Source organism: Rattus rattus, chromosome 14, assembly GCF_011064425.1.
Source record: "Rattus rattus isolate New Zealand chromosome 14, Rrattus_CSIRO_v1, whole genome shotgun sequence".
Classification (NCBI taxonomy): domain Eukaryota; kingdom Metazoa; phylum Chordata; class Mammalia; order Rodentia; family Muridae; genus Rattus; species Rattus rattus.
The window spans coordinates 5,653,932-5,678,034 of record NC_046167.1 but is presented as its reverse complement, the minus strand read 5'-3'; the positions used below and the strand labels follow the sequence as shown (position 1 = coordinate 5,678,034).

The window sequence follows — 24,103 nt, the reverse complement described above, 5'->3', positions numbered from 1 at the left end:
CAACTGCTTCAGCCATTAAAAGAACAGCCAGCATCAAAGTGTTCCCAAGTGCTGACAGGTAACAACCAAGGTGGCATAAAAACGAAGGACATCTGCAGTGTGCTGAAGCATTCCCCACTTGTGTCACTGCAGGAAACAGGCAGAATGGCTGTCATTCACTTCCTCACTGACTGTCAGTTCTGATCAGAGACACATTATTTCTACTAGCATTTTGTTTGCAAAGTTCAGAACAAAAACTTTTAATTACAAGAGTTTGAGAGGTTAGTATCTAGATAGATAAGGATACTTTATAAGAAGAGAAAACTTAAGAATGTTGCTTAAGCTCAGAATTTATCTTGAAATTGTGGCACACGCGTATCTGTGAGCCTAGGGCAGGTGCACTGGCGTCTCTGGAGTGGGCACACATGGAACAGAGCCATGCTCCACACTATTTGTGCATGCCTACCTTTCGTTCTTCTCAGAAGCACCAGGTTTTGCTGCATCCACACTCTTGCTTCCTGTCTTCTTCTTCTTTTCTCTCTTCTTTCTACTAAGCAGTTCATCCTTACCATGAGAAGAGTGAGAGTAACTGACTGTCTTTGCCATGTACAACTCACACGCTATAAAGATTCTTTCCCAAAGAGAAAACACTAGAAGACCATTTATGCAAATGTATGTAGGGTCCACCATGATCAAGTAAAGTCATCAATCTATCATCATAAGTGTTGCCATGGTATCTGGCCTCACAGACACATGAGATTCAGCACTGTCAGCCATGTGTATCTCCATAGCAACCAGAATTTTCTAAGAAAAGAAAATATTCAGCTTACTTGTTATTATTTATGCACCTTCAATGATGCTACTTTAAAAAGAGTAAATGATAGTCCATGAATGTTTATAAACATTTAATTATTTATAGCGAATAAAAATCCTTAGCATATTAGACTGAGAAAGTATAGCACATCCTTTAACAAAATGATCCTTGAAGTTTTATCTTCATTTTAAACTTCACTTTATGCTTTTAAACACATTTATATAAGAAGCCTGTGACAGAGGTTGGGGATTTAGCTCAGTGGTAGAGCGCTTGCCTAGCAAGCACAAGGCCCTGGGTTCGGTCCCCAGCTCCAAAAAAAAGAAGCCTGTGACGAAAATTTCTCAAGTAATTACGTAAAAAAAAATTCTACTTAGTAGGATATAGCTCAATTTGACAAAGTTTTATTTCAAATTCAAATGCAGTATGGTTTTTTTAAAGAAAGATTTTTTTTTATATATATATATATTCTCCTCGGCATAAAAATAAATTAAACAGTAACTAGTGATAGCACAACTATTAGAATTCAGAGAACATGTAGAAAAATAGGAATCTCCATCATGTGAGAAACAAATGTCTGGAATTGTGAATAAAGTGAGGAGGCTGGACCGTGGTGGAGCTCCAACACTTACCAGTTGCTTTTCCAGGTAGATGGACCACACCACGGCGTAATGGCCTACGGTGAGAATAATGAACAGGAGCAAGGCCAGCTCAGCGTTGCTCATTTTTCTCACTCTCCTGTAGTAGAATACAGGCTGTCGCCAATCTGGAAGTCCGTTGATCAGAATATCATCATACCTGTGGTAGCAAATATAACAGTTTTTCATGGAGAGTTAATGCAAAACCAAAGCAAAACTAAACTTCATTTGTACCTATATTTAAAAGAGAAAGAATAAATTTTCTCTCAGAGACATAACAGCTATGGAGTTTATCAGCATCACAGTTCCTAGTAAATCAAAGCATGACTGTGTGGCTTCAGTAACGAAGTCTTCCGGAAGGCCAGAAGTAGTAATACACCACATCCTGGACCTCATGTTTACAGCACCCAGCCATATGCCTCCTAGACTGATATACCTATTTACACTGTTACGGAAAATTCTCTAGCACAGAATCAGCAACAAAAGGTAGGCTCTAATGGAGGATATTAATAAATAAAACCAGAGCAATATGAATTACATATTATTTGAATGAATTAATTGAATCAAACTCAGGATATCCACACTTGTATTTACCCTCTTGATAATGGTAGTTGAGTGTTGAAATATCTATTCACATTATTTTATTAAAGATTCTTTTTAAAAATTATTTATTTTTATTTTATGTACATTGGTGATTTGATTGCATGTATGTCTGTTTAAGGATGTCAGATCCCCCAGAACTGGAGTTACAAACAGGTGTGAGCTGTCATGTCGATGCTGGGGATTGAACCCAGGTCCTCTAGAAGAGTAAAGTGGTTAACAGCCAGTGCTCTTAACCACTGAGCCATCTCTCCAACTCCCTACTAAGGCTTCTTAATGACATAAATAAAATGAGTGCCTTAAGATTTTGCAGAGCTCATGTTCCTCTAAGAACAAAAAGATCTCAAATTAGAGAAGGACATGAAAACAACAAATGCATGTCAGAGTTCACAATAAAACTGCTTATTTGTAAACACTTAAGTAGCAATTTCCTCGTTTGTGGCTTTTACTGGAAGGGAAGAACATCAATGCATAACAGCTTTCCTTATAACAAACTTCAATCGCCATTCTTGGTACTATCGAGCTAAAAGAAAAGTTTAAATAAAAACTCAACTGAATTTAAATTTATCTGTCAGTTATTGAGCAAATATTTTTAAAGTTAAAAATAAGAAGTAACATTTATAATTGTGAGACTCAAAATAGTCACATGCACTGTATGCTCAATACACACAACCTGTTAATCTTAATTGAACACAACTCATTAAATATTCTAATCACGCTATTTCCAGAATTAAACCTCCACTGAAAGGCCTAATTTGGTGCAACACATTGACCAAAATATTTTAATTAAAAATATTCTGAGTTAGTCGCAGGCCTAATTACAGGACTAGAAATAGGACCTATATTGTCAGGCAGGTCAGGAGAGCTCAGTAGTGGGTTTTCTCCAGTAAATTGACCGAACTAGGAATAATGGCGCAGCTGCTGAACTGCCAGTCTTGACATGTAAATCAATTTAAATGCAACAACTGCAGTAGCTACTTTGAGAGTTATTAAATTGATACCTTGGAGATATGCTAAAAATATAAAGCACAGGGTTTATTATAGAAAATTTCTTTTTTTAAGTAAAAATAACCCACTGGTTATTAATATAAAATATAATTTATTTGCCAATCTTTAAAAACCAATTAATACTACTATATCTTAGTATCCGAGTAGTAAAAGGTAATTTACAAAAAGTCAAATTACAATATGGTTTTGTGGTGGCAGGACCAAGCAAACTTTTTTTTATTTTCTTTTTTTCGGAGCTGGGGACCGAACCCAGGGCCTTGTGCTTGCTAGGCAAGTGCTATACCACTGAGCTAAATCCCCAACCCCCAGGCAAATTTTTATATTATTCTCTTTTTTCAGAGAATTCCTTAAACATTAACTTCAAGATTAACATTATGACTTCCTAGAAAACTTATTTCTTGTCTTCAGAATTTTATGTTTAAATCTATTTTTACAAACTGGCTAATTTAGACCCAGGTGTATCATAAGATCACAGTGCTCCAGTGAGGTCCAGCGAGCATTGGGTCCCATGTTTATTCTGAACTCTGTTCTACATTAGATTTCTTGAGAAAAAATAAAACTTAATGAAAAATTATCTTCAGAAATATCTCCACTGAAATAGCTTCTAAAAGGCATGTTTATCAATAGAAATGAATCAGAGGGTGTGGTGCTGACTCCTTATAGCACTGACACGGAAACCCAACCTGCACTGGGTCTAAGCTGTACTGGAGACATAACTAAGACGCTTCATCAAACATTTCATCACCAGCACTGGGAATAGCTACTATTTTTCCATCAGCATATGAGCTGGATTCAGTAGACAGCCACATACAAACCAGCGGGACGGACACGTGAGAGGCGTAGATCTGCTTGCTGCCCTTGCCACTCTGAAACTGTCCAGGGATTAAGCACACAGTCAACGCCCCATTGCTTTTACCACAGTGAGCATTATGGCTCACACAACTGGCCATCTGAAGGGAAGATAGCGTCTATTATAGTTCACTTCTTAAAATGTATGTTGTTAAAGGTAAGTTACTACCTTCCTGATGGGACACTGAAAAGACAAATATACTTCTTAAAATATACACAGATGGGGTTGGGGATTTAGCTCAGTGGTAGAGCGCTGGCCTAGGAAGCGCAAGGCCCTGGGTTCGGTCCCCAGCTCCGAAAAAAAAAATAAGAAAAAAAAAATATACACAGAAACTCACAGGTTATTTGACAACAAAAAATGTGTCGACAACACAAAATTTACATCACTTTACTATGTGTTTCTATATTTAAATACATATGCATAAATGCTCTGTAGCTGAGATGGATATAAATTATGTTTAAGCCTGCATTAAACCGGATTGAGAATATACGAATGTATAAATGTGGTACAAGTAGTCAGAAGCAAACCTCTATCATAAAGAAATCACTAACACACAAATAAAATCTGGCATGGATTCTAAAGGCGTCTTCTTGGAATTCAGAGCACCCAGTTGATCAGTTCCACAAGTCCAACATACGGCCTAGTGCACATTCACTGCATTTCACTGTCTTCAATACACACGATGAACATAAGAGACAGCCACTTGGCCATTAGTGAGGGCCACACTAGAACTGAAAGTCAGCACATACCTGCCTGCTAGAAATACTGGAGAACAGATTTAAAATAATCTTAAACTACCAGTACAAAACATTTACATTAATTTAAGTAGCAATACAAACAGTAAAATAGAAACAAAGTCAAAATGAAAATCTGAGTAGTAAAACATGAATAAATAATTCTAGCATTTGTTAAAATTACTATCCTACACAATTTGTTAAAATTTTTCTATCCTACAGAATTTAAATTTTTTTTTTTCGGAGCTGGGGACCGAACCCAGGGCCTTGCGCTTCCTAGGCAAGCACTCTACCACTGAGCTAAATCCCCAACCCCCAGAATTTAAATTTTTAGCTTAAAAATAATATAATATATAATATATAATAATATAATAATAATACAATATATAATATATAATAATATAATTTCCGTTTCGGTCAGATTTTAAACCTTCCAGTAAAAATCAGTTGTGTAGAGATTATAGAAACAAGAATCAACACTAAATTAGCTGATCGTGTGTGTGTGTGTGTGTGTGTATGTGTGTGTGTGTGCACGCGTACATGTGAAATCTACTATAACACAGGATTTTATATAATGTTTATATATCTTATAGCTTCATTTAAGTCCTAAATTAGATTTCTTATTCTCAGATTTGAACAGATCTCTACTAAAATTTAAAGTTAATTTGTAATTTATAAAAGTCTTAATAAATTAACGTTAATGTACACATTTTAAACAGTATTTGTATGAGACATAATTTTCTTTGGTAAACTAAAAACTTTTAAGGCTTACAAACATAGTAATATAACAGAGGAAAATTTAAGTTGCAGGATTGGACTGATAGAAACACTAGCTTGCCAGGTGTGTGAGCACACACCTTTAATCTCAGTACTTGGTAGGTAGAAAGTTTAAGGCCAGTCTGAACCACATACAAAGCACTGTCTCAAAACCCCCTCTGCCCTAAAAGAGGAACAACCCCCCCCAAAAAAAGAAAAAGAAAAATACTAGTTAAATTTATAATACTTCTAAAGCAAAACTACACAGGCTAATATTACCCAAGTATAATCCAATACATAGGTAGTAAGTAGTTCTCAAAAATTTATGTAAAAACTTTGGGACCTCGGGTAGAAATTCGTGTTGGATCATGGGCTGCTAGTTCTTCAAATGAGTACAAGTGCTACAGAATCTAAGTGAGTATTCTGTGCTAGGATTCCTATGTTCACTGGAAAATCTGTTATTTTCATGTTCATGTGGGGAAGTTAGTTTCCACATGTTCTTTTAGGAATTTGTTCTACCTAAGAAATGAAACTTGTCTGTAGGAAGACTTTTATGCTAATGTTCACAGCACCTTCTACACAAAGTGTTAAAGCCAGAGGTCCATCCTGGTGATGGACAAACAAAGCTATCCCCACAACGGGATAGGGAAGTAGGGCAGGAAGAGCAGCAGGATGCAGTGTGGTATGGACAGCCTGAATGAAGGGAGCCAGATGCCAAGAACTGGACACTGAGTGACGAGGCCACGAGGAGACGGACGGAGCAGACACACTGCAAACACACGGGACAGATCTCTGATTACCTACGGCTGGAACTCAGAGCAGGACCTGCCTATAAATGGGCTTGGGAGACAGTTTTTTGAGGATGAAAGTGTAAAGACTGGGTTGTGGAGAGAGGATGCTGAGGTATGTACAGTTAGTATACATCACTGGATTATACACTTACAGCAGGCGGTCTTCATAATATGCAATTTATACCTAAATGAGTCCATTACAAAACAAAATAAAACATCATTTTCTAAAGAAAAAAAGCTACTGCATTTGTTAACTTATTTACTGCATTACTGCTATTCCCTTTCTCACAAAAATATAAGCTATTTATCTAATTTCGAGATAAATATAATTACATCTCTGTAGAAAACAGGAAACATTTCTATGATAACTTTACAAACTACATGCCTAGGTTACAATCTTACAGCACTTGCTCAAGGAATGTTTATGATAAAGAAAGTGCCAGCAAATGTATTTATTGGGAGCAGTATGAGATGGCGTCAGATATCGCTGACTACTCTTTCCCTTTTAAGGAACCAAGAATCACACTGAAAATATCTGCAGACACTTCTCCTGTGTCTAAATATTCACAGGTCATGTGGCCTCAGGCACAAGCTTTAAAGAAGTTAGTCTCAACTTGATTAGTTAAGTCTTTTGCCTCAAGGAAAACCAGTCACAAAAGAGTTACTTGTGCCTCAAGGGTTATAAATACTACAGATGTTTGTGTAACTGTCAGGTCCTTTTCCCCCTGCTAACATTAAAGTAAATGCAGAGGGAACTATTCCTAAAGAGATTATGCTAAATGAGTCTATGTTAACACAGAAACAATTAATAGGTAAGAAGTGATTTGCTGTGAAAAGACAGAAATGATTTTTGTAATTAGAAAAAGTTATCACAAAATTTACTGACTTCTAAAAGAACAACCAGCAAAAAGATACAACTCGATGGCAAAGATGTTGGAAGAATAAAACAAGCTATCTTTATGGCACATTCTTAATGTGTGAGATAAAACTAGCTGTTAACTAAAGGAACGCTACTAGAATAAATGTACAGTGTAAGGAAAGCGTCTTTCAACAGGATTTCTCTGAAACGCCTAACTAATACCAGTCAGTTCTTGTTATAAAACAAAGAGTTTCAAGATAGTATTTGAATCCCATATTACAACCTGACCAACTGGGATATTCAAATTAAACAGTTACGACAAGAACCAGGAAGGACAGCTAACATTTTAGGACATAGAATTATTCCAGACCATATATTTGAAGAAAAACTCAGAATGTCTCACAGTATAATTCTAGGGTTTGTCTATAAGCTTGTGCTAGCCACAAGCAAACCAGATATTTAAGCCTGCTGCTTTACTTAAATGTCAAATGCACATCTGTTTAACATAACACAGATTTCCCATGTTGTCCACTACTGTCTCATGAAATCAACCTGTTGGACTCCAACCACCATTATTACTGTTTGTTCTTTAAAGACTAACAAGTTCAGAATGAGACAAACAAATGCACACACATGCGCACACGTGCGCGCACACACCCATACACACATACAGACGCACAGATGCACACACGCTCACACGCACACAGTTTATTTCACCTGCAATGATTTTGGTGTATGTGTAAAACTTGTGTTTCAGTTATATATGTCTCAAAGGGTGATTTAAAATGTGTTTCTTTCTATGGGTATGATTAAAATCTCCAAAGACCTCACAATTGTACCGGCATTCCACACATTCGACAACACGGGAAAGGCTATGTAATCACTGGCACTATAAACCACTCTGCGAGTACATGTATTACTGCTCTTCTGAAAGGTGTCTTCTAAGGTTAGCAGACACGGGGTTGGGGATTTAGCTCAGTGGTAGAGCGCTTGCCTAGGAAGCTTAAGGTCCTGGGTTCGGTCCCCAGCCCCGAAAAAAAAAAAAAAGAAAAAAAAAAAAAAAAAAAAAGGTTAGCAGACACAATCCCAGTAGCAGACGTAGGAAAGAAAACAAACGAGCAAAGGGGAGCGGTTCTCCTCTATCCCATCTTCTACAGTTCCTGCATGTCTAACAGCTCATCACCTGGGCTATCTGGAGGTAAAGGGAAGTACATACTAAGGGATTACTAAAGTAGCCTCACTTAAGAGGGAGGCCTGGGAGCAGTGGACTCACCGAATACCTGGGGTTACTATCAGATACTGTTGAGCGTGTGCATTTTTGGTTGAAATCAAGACCTGGTTGTTTCCCAGGGCATAAACACCCCTGGTAAAAGTCTTTTCTAATGAAGCAAAACTTGCTAAATTTATGACTCATGATCCTAATCGGTAAGTATGTTCAAAAGCAATGAGTTCTGTTCTACAACAGACTATAAAACAATGCAGTTCTTGGAAGAAACAAACAAACAAACGAAGGAACGAACGAACAAAGCCTAATTTAAGCAGGACTCGATTCTGTCCTTTAAAGGCTGTAGCATGAAACTTGCCCATCCAAGTTCACAAACACAAATGCACTTACCTCTGCCTTCTTTCATCGTCCTTTAAAACTTCATAAATGGCCACCAACTAAAATAAAAGCATTACTTTAAAATAAAAATACTTACAACTGTAAGAAATCACATAGGAGGATGAAAGCTCTATAAAGCACATGCAGAAAGCCCCATGTGCCCATCTATGCGATAAATAGTAAAAATCCAATTATATGTATGTTTTTGGAAGCACCTTAGATATTTAAAGGCTGCTTGATATCAAATGAATTTTTGTGAAAGGTGTAAAAGTAATAGTTTTCCTTAAAAATATTAAGAATAAGAGCATAATCTAGACAAGAAAATTATGAGAGCCAAGACCCTCCAACAACTAAGAAACTCTAAATGACACAAAGTGTTGGTACAACAGTATTCCATAAAAAAAAAAAAAAAAAAAACAAAAAAAACAAAAAAATCAAAAATCTAAATGTTATATATTTAAGCTACTTCATGTTTAAATGAAAATATTCTACATGTAAGTTAATATTTCTAGCATAAGCATATCAGTTGATACAAGTGTCATTATATATTTATGTATATAAATAAGACTGCATTCACTTACTTGTCTAAATTGAGTTTCTGCATTTTCATCTTTGTTCTTGTCTGGATGTAAGGTTAGTGAAAGCTTACGATATGCTTTTCTGATGTCTGCAGATGAAGCATCCTGGGTTGGGAGGGGGAGGGAAAAAATACAAAGCAAACTTTGTCAGAAAGAGGAATTCCCAGAACCTTGTTAAGATCTGAGAAGACAGCCAACCAAGTGCAGGACCCCAGGCAATGTAATTTGAGCAATCAGGCTAACAATCAGGCTGTGCAGCCAGCCGGACCCACAGGACTGAACAATTACTCAATCTAATTTGGCTCTCCTCTTAACTTTTCATTACCATACAGTCATTCAAACAAGTCTGCATTTGGCAAAACTTTTCCAACACTTTCCTCCCTAAAATTAGCCAATAAATCTTTTCCAGTAATTAAGATATAAAAAAGACAAATTAAAAATATATCTGTGTGCCATCAAAGAACTTTGTTATTTACTAGAGAATCTTAGAACCAGTTTCTGCAGCACAAGCTCATATGTATACTTTTTTTTTTTTTTTTTTTTTTTTTTTTTCGGAGCTGGGGACTGAACTCAGGGCCTTTGGTTTGCTAGGCAAGCGCTGAGCTAAATCCCCAACCCTACTTTCTTTATTGTTATTTATATTGAACTTATCATCCAGCAACAACTTATGGAATCCCAATTTTCTATGTCAAAGGGAGGTAAATTTGCATTCATTTGAAAACAGATGCAATTACAAATAGTTATGTACTTTAAAGGGCATTTCCACCATCTCAGTCTCCCCCCTACCACCAACAAAGCCTTGCCCGTTACATATGCTTTACATTTTAAAATACACACACGGACACAGTGGACAGAGCTTCAGATTAGGTAGCTGTTAACGTAATAGTAATCTTGTTTGTGTGGGTACAATAAGAAAACATTATTTATATGGCTAGAATAAATACACACCAAAGTTCAAAACTTCATTTACATTGTATTTAAAAACAGATTCTTGAGGCAAGTGACAGTAAAATGGCTTATTAAATTTGTTTGATAGCCATTTGTCCAATTAAGTACTAAAACTATTTTACTAAATGGCTATAACAATATAAACTCAAACCAACACACACACAAAATAAATCTATATACCAGGGGCCAAATGGTTGTTAAAGATTTGGAGAAAGAAAGACACCCCCCTCTACAATTAGCCTGTCAAAGCTTTTCTTTATAAGCCGTTATTTTCACAGGGTGGGGGTGGGGTGTGTCATGTTGCTTCAGGCTGGTATGGTACCCTAGGTCTGAATACTTCTCTGACTTAGGAAGCACCCAGGAGCTATAAAACTGAGTGAAACTTGTAGATAATAGGTATGTATTATTTCATTTTAAATTTGCTTAAGGAAAATCTGTACTGCTCACATCAGATGACAGGTAATACATGAAGGAAAGGGGTGAATTTTTAAGTGGAAATGTGTGGTGAATCCTTTTGTCATGCAAAGGGGCCGTGTGTCAAATGGATAATCTCTAATTAAAATTTAAAATGACATATATCATTTAACATATATGCCTTAAAAATAAAAATGACTACTAGTCACCCAAGACATTTTCTTGCTTCTGGTTTTTTCTCCTCAAATTTTCAGCCTCAGTATGGACCCCAAATCTAAGTACAGCCAGATAGTTCTGTTTCAACACCTCCAAGGGTTGTGATTACCTTCTGTTACGCCACTGCTTTAACTCTGCCTCCCAACCTCGCTGGCCTATTCTGCTGTTCTCTCACGCGATTACCCTTGAAGGTGCGGCTCACCATCCTTGTGTTCTTGGGTTTTCACTTGGCTACAAAACCAGACCATTGTCTCCTAAGGAGCTGGCCTCACATACTACACGAAAACATAAATTTTCTTCTAGAGAATCTGCCCAATGGGGTTATTTCACTAACAAGGTCTACTGTAAGTCATATGGCTTTCTGTTCTAAAAAGATGTCCACTGGGCAAGTTGTACCTTGAGATAGCGTATGCATGTATTTAATATAAGGCATTTCTGCAGTCTTAATTTTAGCCACATACTGTGGGAGTTATTGAGCCCATTTTGCAGTGAAAAGCTAAGTAACATTTCAAGTTATATTTTTAAACAAAAATGAACACAGAATTCAACACAGAAAATATTAAGATTTAAGCTTAAATTTGGAAAAGAAGGAAGCGTTAGGGAGGCAGTGAAAAATAACCATTACCATCTTATTTATTTGATTAAACACTGGGAGCACATACCCACAAAATTCTAAGGCAGGTCCCAGGAAATTCTGCTTCTTCTTGCTAAGGTTGCTGGTGTTTGAGGTCAGACCTCATGCACAGTGAGACCCACTATGCTGCCTGCCCAAGCTGTATTCAACTCCTGGGCTCAATAGTTACCCTGCCTTGCAAAGTCTCCTGGATAGCTGGGAATCCAGGTACACAGCAACCCAGCACCAAGCAACACTCTAAGTTTTAAAGGTTAAGTGTCTGATGTGTGCTGGCTTCTCCAACATACAATGCCATACTTCTACTATAGATTGAATTTAGAATAGTAGAACAGACTATCTAAAATCTGACTTACTGAGAAAAAAAATCGACTGGGTGATTAGTGAGTTGACCATTATTGATATCAAGAGATGTACTACATTAATTTGTCGTTGCTCTATTCCTTCTAAATGTGATCTAGTTCACTAGCAGGCAAACAGAATTATCTTAGCACTTGGATAACCTCTGTAATGAAGAGACATTGTCACTCTTAAAACTTTGTTAAATGTAATACATGCTCATCAAAATGGAATCCTGTGATCAAATCTCACTGAAAAGGTAGGAGGGGACTCCAAGGGCTGCCCTGCCACAGAGACAGTGAATAACCAGGCAAAACCGTCAGAGTCAACTTCATTTGAACTCTGGAAACCAATCAAAGTTTCTAGCAACCGGTGAGCATGTAGGACGGCATGATGTAGGACAGCATGATGTAGGACGGCATGAAGCTGACTCTCAGTAAGGGTTCTGAAGGCGCCAATCTCCACTCCCGGTGTGAGCTCCCAGTACAAGAAAAGGACAGTTGCCCTTGTTCTCAAAGAATTATGGTTGTTCTGACTTATCTGCCTACTCTGATATTTTAAAGACTTTCCCTTTTTTAAAAAATCAAGTTTAGAACTCTAAAAGTGTACAGATAACACGTGTCAAGAACATTTAAAAGTGGCCAGTATTCTGTGGTTAAAGGCCCATACCACCAAATCTGATCAACCTAAGTTGATCCTGGAATCCACAAGAGGGAAGAAGAGAACTAATGCTCTTAAAATAGCCCCTTCAGCATCCACAAGAGTACTACAATGTATGTGACTAAATGCTTGTGTGCATGAACACATACAAGAAACACACATGAATAGGAACCAAAAGCTGGACAGCCTAGGGACCCAAGATAAAACCAAACACAACTGGCCAAAAAATAAAAAAATAAAAAGTCAATGGAGTGATTCCTAACATCTGCCATGCGCCATGCTCATAGATGGCGTCTAGCTCAACTGCTATCTGAGAGGTACTGTCTGAGTTAAGGTTCTATTGCTGCAAAGAGACACCATGACCACAGCAAGTCTTAGAAAGGAGAACATTTCACTGGGGCTGACTTTCAGTTCAGAGGGTCAGTCCATTATCATCATGACTGAAAAATGGCAGTGTGCAGGCAGACACAGTGCTGGAGAAGGACCTGAGAGTTCGACATCTTGATCCACAGGCAACAGGAGTCTGCCCCACTAGGCCTAGCTTGAGCATGAGACCTCAAAGTCTACCTCCACAGTGACACGCTTCTTCCAACAAGGCCACACCTTCTAATAGTGCCACTTCCTATGGGCCAAGCATTCAAACACATTAGTCTTTGGGGCCATTCCTAGTCAACTCATTATAAGCAACTGCTTCAGGCATAATCCAGCAACCAATGGGATATGAAGATCAGAGACCTACTGCCAAGCAACCAATGGGATATGAAGATCAGAGACCTACTGCCAAGCAACCAATGGGATATGAAGATCAGAGACCTACTGCCAAGCACTAGGCAGAGCCCGGAGAATGACCACAGAGGAGGGCAAGGAAGGATTGCAGGAGCCAGACAAGGCCAAGATACCATGAAAACAGGCCCACAGCACCAACTGAACAGGGCTCACAGGGACTTGTAGATTGAAGCAACAATCATGGACCCTGCATGGGTCCGCTAGGCCCTCTGCATATATGCTATGCTATGTAGCTTGGTGTTCTTGTGAGACTTCTAACAGTAGAAGTTTGGGCTGGGGGTGGGGTCTCTGACTCTCTTCCCTGCTCTTGGAACCTTTTTCCTCCTACTGGGCCACATGAGGGTTTGTGCTTAGCTTTATTGTAAATTGTTATGCCATGTCCATTATATCCCTGGGAGGCCTGCTCTTTTTCTGAAGGGAAATAATGGGGGGAGAAGTGGATGGGGTGGTGCGGGGGGTACAAAGGGAGGTGAAACTGCAGTTATGATGTAATATATGCAAGAGAAAGAAAAAGAAAGAAAGGAAGGAAGGAAGGAAGGAAGGAGAGAAGAGAGGAAGGGAGGGAAGGAGGGAGGGAAGAAGGAAGGAAAGAAGGAAGGAAGGAGAAAAGAGAGGAAGGGAGGGAAGGAGGGAGGGAAGAAGGAAGGAAAGAAGGAAGGAAGGAGAGAAGAGAGGAAGGGAGGAAGGAAGGAAGGAGGAAAAATAAAGCCCTGTAAATGATAACTAAATCAGTCAAGGGGTAGCATCTGGAAAGAAAGACTATGGGAAAGTGTCTTTGAAATGCTCCCCCATATTCCTTGGAATCTAAAAGATTATGTACACATCTAGAGCATATGCTTAGAAAGACCAGAAAAGGCACTGAAGCTCTCACAATGGGTCCACCTTCGAGCTCTGTATAAGCAGGGAGGCACAGGACGCAGCTCGGTATGGACATCATGCTCCAAAAGTTAACTGGATGTGGTGGTTTGAATAAGAATGGCCCCTAGAGACTCATATTTGCATGCTGAGTCCCCAGTAGAATATTTTTGAAAGATTAGGGGATGTGGCCTAGTTGGAGTAGGTGTGTCATTATTGAAAGAGCTTTGTTGCTAGGAGTGAGCTCTGGGGTTCCAAAAGTCCAGTGTCTTGTCTGTTCCCACCACACACATACAACCCCTCTCTCTGCCTGTTGCCTATGTTTCAGAATGTAATTCTCTTCCACAAGCTTCCTGCCATGATAATGTACTAACATTCTGAGACTGTAAGCAAGCCCCAATTTAATGCTTCCTTTTATAAGAGTTGCCTTGGTCATACAGAGTGTTTCTTCACAGAAACAGGGCAGCGACTAAGACACAGGCCAAGACTGGGACAGTCTCATATGTCTGCAGCTCAACTTCTCTCTCTCCTTTTCCTCCTCCCCTCTTCGAAATGGCTTAGGGATCTCTCTCAAGTCATTAGCTAATAACTAATCTAGGCAGAGTCCAACGGCCACACAGAGTCAATAATAGACATTTTATAAACTTAGAATAGTCACTAGACAAATAGCACAAACTCTGAGAAGGTGGGAAAATATAATTACCATGCTATATATTTAAAATGGTTAGAATTATATACACATTAAAAATTGATAAATCATGTAAAGAAAGAGGAAAATTGGTAGATACGCGGAAAAGTAATAGCAGTTGTCTAATAAAGTCTGAACATTGGACCTATCAGACAAAGGTCTTGTCTTTAACTCTTAATATGGTCAAAGAGCATGTACAAACAACTAAAGAGAAATATGGGAATACTTTTTCTCCAAAACAGAATATCAGCAAAAAGATGGAAACCTTTAAAAGGCCCTAAGTAGAACTATTTCTAGAGTTCAAAAATATAGTAACTGAAATGAGAATGTCGTTAGGTTAAGCTCAACAGCAGATCTGCATGGGCAGCAGAAAGACTCAAGGAGCGTGAGGAGAAGTCACCTGAGATTATCTGACTTGGGGACGAGACAGAAGAATGAAAGGAAAAACAGATACTAGAGACATTAGGACACTATGCTGAGTATCAACATGGCCTTAATAACTTCAGGAAGAAAAAAGAAAGAAAAAAATGTGTTCTTCAAAACAGCATATTTAGGAAAAAAAGGAATAAAAATGAAAACTGTTTGGAAGACATGAATCTGTGTATTTAGGAATAAAGAAACCATTCGGGATAAAATACAGAAATCTGACATAGAAATACTATCAACAAAGTATAAATTACAATCAAGGCAGGGGTTGTAGTGCACATCTTGACTCCCAGCTCTTGGGAAGCAGAGGCAGGACAATCTGAGTTGAAGGCAATTGCAGAAGAAGAGCTAAGAGACAAACAACACATAAAGCACACCCATTCACCTGTGCAGGTAAAACAAAGGCAGAGAAAGCAGGCAGAGACAAGATGGACTGAGATGAATCTCAGAAGATCATTTTCAATTCAGATTAGAAGACTATTCTAGAATAAAACAGACAAGCTTTTAGAGAAACTTATTTCCATTTCCAGAAACTTAAGACTGACACAAGAAAGTCCACAAAATACCAGATTTTATTATGGGGACTTCTGTATTGATAACTTAAGGAAAGTAATCATTCATTAAAAAATTGATTATAGTCTAGGTATGGTGGCACATGCCTTTAATCCCAGCATTGGGGAGGCAGAGGCAGGAGAATAGGAGTAGGCCAGCCAAAGTTCTAGGACAGTCAGGGCTACACAGAGAAACTTGTCTCAAAAGAAAGTGGATGATGATTATGTGTTTTCTCTTTTAGTCAGTATGGATGGGGTGGGGGAGGGGTGTGTTTTGTAGCCTAACCTGGCACTGAACTTGATAAGTAGCTGAGGATGATACATGTGTGCTGCTAAGAGTTACAGGAATGTGCCACCATGCAACTGTATGCAGTGCTAGGGCTCAAGCCAGGTCTTCACGCAGGCCAGGAGAGCATCAACTGAGCCCTCACAGCCTGGCTGTGTGTGTGTCTTAAGACAGGTCTATGTATGGCAGGCTGGCTGTGAACTTTCTGTGTAGCAAGTTGGCTGGTCTTGAACACCTGGACTTCCTGCCCACCCCACCACACCCCCCACCCCCATGCCGGGATTATAGGTATGTATCACCACATACAGCTATAATTATTTTTCTCACTTAAGACTTTTATGGAGCAAAGATAAAATTAAATACTTATTTTTTTAAGAAATATCTTGGCAAAAATGAAAACAAATCATGGCAAAACTTACAATGCAATAAAAGCACTGTTTACAAGAAAGTTTAGGATTAGAAATGCATTTTTGTTTCCTTTTCTTTTTTTTCGGAGCTGGGGACCAAACCCAGGGCCTTGTGCTTGCTAGGCAAGTGCTCTACCACTGAGCTAAATCCCCAACCCCCTAGAAATGCATTTTTAAAGGAAGAAAGGTAACACAGACAATATCAAATCTCAGGATGACTTACAAAAATTAATGTCAGCATCAAAACTTGAAAGATGCAGGAGTGGTGGTTCCCATATCTCCTTTAACTCTCCTATCTGGCCAATGCAGGGAAAGAATGGATGGTGGAAAATGACAACTGACTATCAGTACCTTCTGTTGCCGGTGCTGTATGTGGTGTCCTTGCTTGGGCAGACAACATACATCCTTGTACATGGCATGCAGCTACTGATCTAGCAGATAACTTTTTCTCATATGGACCAGCAGAAGCTTCTGCTTTCGTTGGAAACTCCATCAGTGTATTTTTACACTTTTACCTCAAGGATACATTAACTGTTAGTCATAGCTGTGGTCTGAACGTGAAACATCTCCCACAGCCTCATGTGTCTGAACACTTGGGTCCCTAAATGGTGCTACTGTTTTGGAAGGTTGTAGAATCTTTAAGAAGTAGAGTCTGGCTGAAGATGTTGCCAATGTGAGGAGGCCTAAGGTTTTACAACCCAGCCTCACTTCAGCTCTTGCCTTCTGAATGCAGACACAATATGACCTCAGAACCCTGACATCATAACTTCCCTACCACAATGGACTGTATCTCCTGTAGCTGTAAGTCAAAAAACTCATGCTACCCATAAGTTGCTGGTTGTTGGATAATTGGTAGCAGCAAAATTAAGAAAATTAGCACACAGAGTAACTAAAACATTTTCCTGTGATCCTGGTTGTGTCAGAACTCCTCAGAGTCAAGCTTTCTCAGGGTGTTGCAGGAATAGCTGGGGAGCCAGAGCCCTAGGTTTGCTCTGGGCACAAGTTCAAGCTGGAAGGAACCCATGCTGGTTCAACTAGAGGTCAGCATGTAGAAGAATGCAAATTGATCCATTCTTATTGCCTTGTACAAAGCTCAAGTCCAAGTGGATCAAGGACCTTCACTTAAAACCAGATGCACTCAAACCAAGAGAAGAGAAAGTGGAGAAGGGCCTTGAACACGTGAGCACAGGGGAAAACTTCCTAACAGAAGAACAATGGCTTACGAATGGAACCTCATAAAATTGCAAAGATTCTGTAAGGACACTGTCAAAAGGACAAAATGGCAACCAACAGACAGGGAAAAGATCTTTACCAATCCTACATCCAATAGAGGGCTAATATCAAATATAAAAAAGGAACTCAAAAGTTAGACTCCAGAGAGTCAAATAACCCCATTTAAAATGGGGTATGGGGCCGGGGATTTAGCTCAGTGGTAGAGTACTTGCCTAGCAAGTATAAGGCCCTGGGTTCGGTCCTCAGCTCTGTAAAAAAAAAAATGGGGTACAGAGCTAAACCAAGAATTCTCAACTGAGGAATATCAAATAGCCAAGAAGCACCTAAAGACGTGTTCAACAGCCTTAGTCAGCAGGGAAATGCAAATCAAAACAACCCTAAGATTCCACCTCACACCAGTCAGAATGGCTAAGATCACAAACTCAGGTGACAACAGATGCTGATGGGGATGTGGAGAAAGAAGAACACTCCTAAAAACAATCGAAATGTAAATATGAAATACTCAAGTTAGTAAAGAAAAAAAAAAAAAAGAAGAAGAACACTCCTATACTGTTGGTGGGATTACAAGCTTGTACAACCACTCTGGAAATCAGTCTGGCAGGTCCTCAGAAAATTGGACATAGTGTTACCTAAGGACCCAGCTATACCACTCCTGGGCATATACCCAAAAGATGCTCTAACATACAACAAGGACACATGCTCCACTATGTTCATAGCAGCCTTATTTATAATAACCAGAAGCTGGAAAGAACCCTGATGTCCTTCAACAGAGGAATGGATACAGAAAATGTGGTACATTTACACAATAGAGTACTACTCAGCTATTAAAACAATGACTTCATGAAGTTCTTAGGCAAATGGATGGAAGTAGAAAATATCATCCTGATGAGGTAACCCAATCACAAAAGAACATACATGATATGTACTCATTGATAAGTGGATATTAGCCCAAAAGCTTTGAATACCCAAGATACAATTTACAGACCACATGAAGCTCAAGAAGAAGGAAGACCAAAGTGTGGATGCTTCAGTCCTTAGAATGGAGAACAAAGTACTCATAGCAGGAAATATGAAGATAATGTATGGAGCAGAGACTGAAGGAAAGGCCATCCAGAGACTGCCACACCTGGGGATCCATCCCACATAGTCACCAAACCCATATACTATTGCAGATGCCAAGAAGTACATGGCTGACAGGAGCCTGATACAGCTGTCTCCTGAGAGGCTCTGCCAGAGCTTGACAAATACAGAGACTTGCTCACAGCCAACCACTGAACTGAGCATGGGGTCCCAAATAGAGGAGTTAGAGAATGGATTGAAGGAGCTGAAGTGGTTTGCAACCCATAGGAAGAACAACAACATCAACCAATCAGACCCCCCCCCCAGAGCTTCCAGAGACTAAATCACCAACCAAAGAGTACGCATGGAGGGACCCATGGCACCAGCTGCATATGTAGCAGAGGATGGCCTTGTCAGGCATCAATGGGAGGAGAGGCCCTTGGTCCTATGAAGGCTCGATGTCCCAATGTAGGGGAATGCCAGGGCTTGGAGCTGGGAGTGGGTGGGTGGTTGGTTGGTTGGGGGAGCACCGTCACAGAAGCAGGGGAGGGGGAGATAGAACAGGAGGTTTTAGGAGGGAAAACCGGAAAAGGGGATAACGTTTGAAATGAAAATAAAGAAAATATCCAATAAAAAATAAAAAAAAATGGAAAAAACTATGAGAGATAAGGTTCTTAGGAAAAAACACAAATATCTTTGAATGTTATTTTTAACAAAATAAACACAAAATAAATGAATAAATTACCTAAGAAGTAAAGACAGAAAGCAAAACAAAACAAGTAACAAATAAATGAAAAATCCAAAAGACAGTAGCAGAGTATAAACACAAATGCTGACTTTGAGATAGAAAGCAGAAAGGCTAGTTCTGTACTAAGTATGAATAAGGCAAGTAGACAGACTTATGTTACTTGTCATTTCCATCCAAGTTTCCTAAATAGAAAATGGTCATACCTGCTGTACCTGTCTTCCCTCTGCTTCTGTATCTCAAAATCTAAAAGCTTGACCCAGAGAGGCTACAGATACAATACACAACACTAAGTCTGACGCTATCTCATACTCTTGTAGGTATTCACTCCCCTTCAGACACAGAGACTAGTCTCTGATTCTGTGCTCCAGTTACATGTATAGGGCTGGCTTACTTTCTGCTGTGATTCTGAACTGTTTTGTTTTTGAAGTCTGCTCCTAATATGAGCCTACAGTCTTGTCTCCAGTACCCACCACTACATCCCTTAACTTCTCCACTGATATAGTTAGCCTCTTACTCCAATTTCCTGTTAGTGTGTTTCTGTTTCACAGAAAGGAAACTGACAAAGATGGCTACAATCTCTGCAAATGTTTCTTTCAAAACATGTCAACCAACCAAATAAGACAGGTACCATGGTTTCCATTTGCTTAGTAGCCAGTGTATCTAGAACATGTTTGCCTCACATCCAGACACACAGTTTTTACCACATACATGTATTTTCTCAGATTGTTCTCAAGTTTAATAAATAGTTTCATGTGGCAAAAGTGTAAATCAGAAAGGGTGGGGCTTACATCCATATCGACTTTTATATTTTGTAACTTGTTTTTTACATTCTCTTCAAGGATTTTTCAGAGTGATTTTCTAAACTATTCCTAACCCTTAGAATATGGCAGATACTTCTTTATTTTTGAGGTCATATTGGAAAGTATAAGTGACAAATCTTGGAAGTTCCTTGTCTTAGTTTCTTTTCTACTGCTGTGACAGACACTGTGACTAAAACGTAAGTAATCACTCTTATGCAGGTTTACAATGAAAAAGAGAGAGCAGGGCAAAAAGAAATGGAGTATGTGCAATCTGAGGAGAAAAAGCACACCAGGAAAGTTAATGCTAGAGCGAAGGCTTGTACTGAAAGAAGGAAAAGTTTGATAGAAAATGAAATAAAGGGAATGGGCCCCCTTGGGGCAAGTTTTCAACCAGGTAATCAGCAATTTATGAAAAGAAATGGCCTAAGAAATATTCTCTTTGCACAAATCAAAGTTTATACAATGTGAATCAAGGAGGTAGGCAGACTCCATCCCAAGAAGGCAGTAGAGCTTGGCAGTGCTGGCCATTTTGTTCTAGCTTTAGAGTCACGGAGGATACATGAGCAAAGGGGTTGGAGTAGAGCGAGTATAGAAAGGACTCAGCAGACAGTGACAGAGAGAGCATGGCTAGCTGCTCCTGACATCCCTACTGGTCCCTGTCCCTCCCCTCTGGCTGTTACTAGAATGTGCCACCTGCTGTTATCCGCACACCACTGAACTGGACTGCCGGTTATCCAGGAAAGTTCATGAGCAGACGGAGCTGATGCTGCTGACCCATGCCTGACAGCACAGAGGAGGGTCGCTCCAAAGAACTGTCTGTCTGTTTGTTGTTTGTTGTTTGTTTAATGTGCATGAGTACATTGGATCCCATTACAGACGGTTGTGAGCCACCATGTGGTTGCTGGGAATTGAAACCAGGACTTCTGGAAGGCTGCCAGTGCTCTTAACTTCTGAGCCATCTCTCCAGCCCCACAAAGAACTATTTCTAAACAGGTCCGCTTCCTCTGTATCCTTTCTTTCCCACTATCTCTGGTGGGTGGTGGATTAGAAGGGAGGTTAAAGCATTTAAGAACCATCATTAAAAGTTGAGTTTTGAAAAAATTAGTTTCAAAGTGCAACCACTATACTTAGTGGCACAGGCCAAAAACCTAACAGCAAAACTCAATTCATTTATGTACTTCGGTGTTTGTGGAATTTATTAGAAATCCAAATTATTTCAAGTTCTTAGTCCAAATTACCTGTTCCTGCCCTTCTAGTGAAGTATAATCTGTTTCAAACACCATGGCTTTAAAGGCAGATAATGTCCATGTTCACTTCATCTCCCTTCTACTCCAGCATTTTTCAAAGGAATCTTCTACAATGTGGGAAATATTTGCATCTAAATTGTCTAATATTCTTACAGTCTGGATATGAGTTTTCCCTTCAAAAGTTTCACTGTTGACAGCTTGGTACATCTAGTAAATCATGAAGGTGATGTCATCAATCATCAACTCATTGATTAGTTCACAGCTGAATGGTTATCAAAAGTTAGTCAGCAGGGGTGGGTTTTTGGAGGTTATTTCTAACTCTCACTCTCTCTCTCTCCAAAGCCCTCCTGCTAACTCATGCCAAGGCTGAGCCTGGCTGTTCCCGCTAGGTCACAGCACCACTGCTGCTATCCGGACTCTACTGAACTGGACTGCTGGTGTATCCATGAAGTGTTTGCGAGTAGATCTAGCTGCTGCTGACCTGTGGACTAACCTACTAATTTTCTGACAACACAGATGGGATTTACTCCAAAGAACCGTTTCTAAACAGGTCCACATCCACTTCCCCTGTATCCATCCTTTCTTTTCCACTATCTCTGGTGGGTGGTGGACTAGAAGAGAGGTTAAAGTGTTTAAGAAGCATCATTAAAAATAGGGTTTAAAAAATTAAAGCTTTATATATATATATATATATATATATATATATATATGAATGATACAGCCCATTAAATCTGCAGATGATTTAGGTAACAATTCAGTTAAGAGCAGAGAAATAAAAAGAAACTTTTCTTAACAATCTACTGGTTCTAACACATATGTGACATGAATGGGAAAAAAAAAGAATCATCAATCTTATCTTAACCTGGTCAACTGTCACTGCCTTTTCTGTAATCTCTTTTGTACTTGTGTTAAAAATATACATCCAAAATTTAAAACTTTTAACAATTGTAGGTGTAACCAACAAAAATGCACTTGACCTGCCCCCACAGCCTACCAGTATGGGATCTCCAGAAACTACATGGCAGAAAGAGAGCTGATGTCTGGAAACTGTTTTCTGATGTCCTCTTGCAAGTATGGTGTGTGTCACACACCACAGACACACACAGGCACAGGCACACATAACACAGATGTAGTAAAATACATTGCCTCCACTGTAATGGAGGGTGATATCTTGCTGGGACAAATATAATTTCCCTAAGCTACCCTTTGGTGGGTTAAGTGTGTCTACTTACTAACATCCTTTATTTACTACGGTCCTCAGTTACAAGGAACTGGTGTCAGCAGCACACATTTTAAAGAATGGATACTTTTAACTTGTCCTAAGCTTCCCATGAATGTTGTCTGTATACTATAGATCACCAACAGAGTCTGGAGTTACAATTTTTCAAATCAGTTCCATCAATACTGACTTAATATTGTGACACTGCATCTGCATGCTTAGATTTAACGCTCTGTCATTTACTTTGTTCCTAGGATTACTTTGTCCAATGGCTTCTCTCACCCTTCAAAGGATGCAAATATGCAGAAATTCAAATGCATGTAATTGACAGATAACATGAACACTAATGATTGCAAGTTGGTTAGAAAATAACTGTGTATATAATAAAATTTTACATTTTATAATTTTATAATTTTATTATAACCTACTAGTATTTTTACTATTACTTACTCATTTGAAGCACGGTGTTGGATATCTCAGAAATCAAACTATTCTTCGGAAGCCACACATCCTTCCATACCAACCCATAAAAGATCTATTGCTAACTGTGCCAACAAAGCAAACTCTTGGTTATAACTGATTAATAATAATGATTACTTGATACATCAAGTACCGAGTAAAGACTTCCTGACAACGGCACTGCCAGGGCCTTCCTGAGTACCTCAGGCTTACTCACTATGCACCGTAACAGAAACATGAATACTTCTGTGAGATACATGGTTTTGCAGAAACTTATGTGATAACAATATACTAAAATGATTTTTAGTAAAACTAAATTAGTTTTTTTTTAAGATTCAATGATATATTACATTGATAAATAGCTTTCTTCAAAACTCAAATATATACATGTATATACTTATATATAAATATGTAACAATCATTTGTATACAAGAAGTCAAAGAGCATGGCACAAACAGTACCTTTGATCAGGAAGTTAGGATTAAAATCAGGCTCCCTTAATTCTTTACTTTATAAGCCCTAATAAAATCATGACTACTTTAAATGCAAAAGAGACCATCAAGCAACCTATATCTTTTTCCTTAAACAAACAAAAATATATGTATACATACATACACAAATACAAGTTTATATGCACCTTTAGCATATATATACAAGTTAAGAAATTTTGTTAAGGGCTACATTAAATACCAGAATACCTAAGTTTAAATCTCTCTGTACAAACTCAAAGCCTCTGAGGAAATACTCCGGATCATGATTTATAAACAAGATACCCAATTCTTAGGTGTATCTTCTGGTCAATTTAAATTTTACTATGTGCATAAATTCTTATTTTCTCAAATCAGATAGTTTTATGGGTTTGTTATGAAGTACTAAAGTAATTTTTACCCGACTACTTATAAAGAAACTTTGTCATATATGATT

General features: G+C 38.7%; 1 protein-coding gene across 1 annotated transcript in view; it reads right to left on the bottom strand.

The window, feature by feature from the left end:
- Positions 1 to 24,103, bottom strand: part of Dnajc1 (DnaJ heat shock protein family (Hsp40) member C1) — a 159,781-nt gene that overhangs the window by 74,618 nt on the left and 61,060 nt on the right. The window contains exons 2-5 of the mRNA XM_032885262.1: positions 9,211 to 9,312; positions 8,642 to 8,688; positions 1,423 to 1,588; positions 446 to 543 (exon numbers count right to left, since the gene is read on the bottom strand). Coding sequence (XP_032741153.1) covers positions 446 to 543; positions 1,423 to 1,588; positions 8,642 to 8,688; positions 9,211 to 9,312 — 413 coding nt within the window. The remainder of the gene's footprint in view (positions 1 to 445; positions 544 to 1,422; positions 1,589 to 8,641; positions 8,689 to 9,210; positions 9,313 to 24,103) is intronic.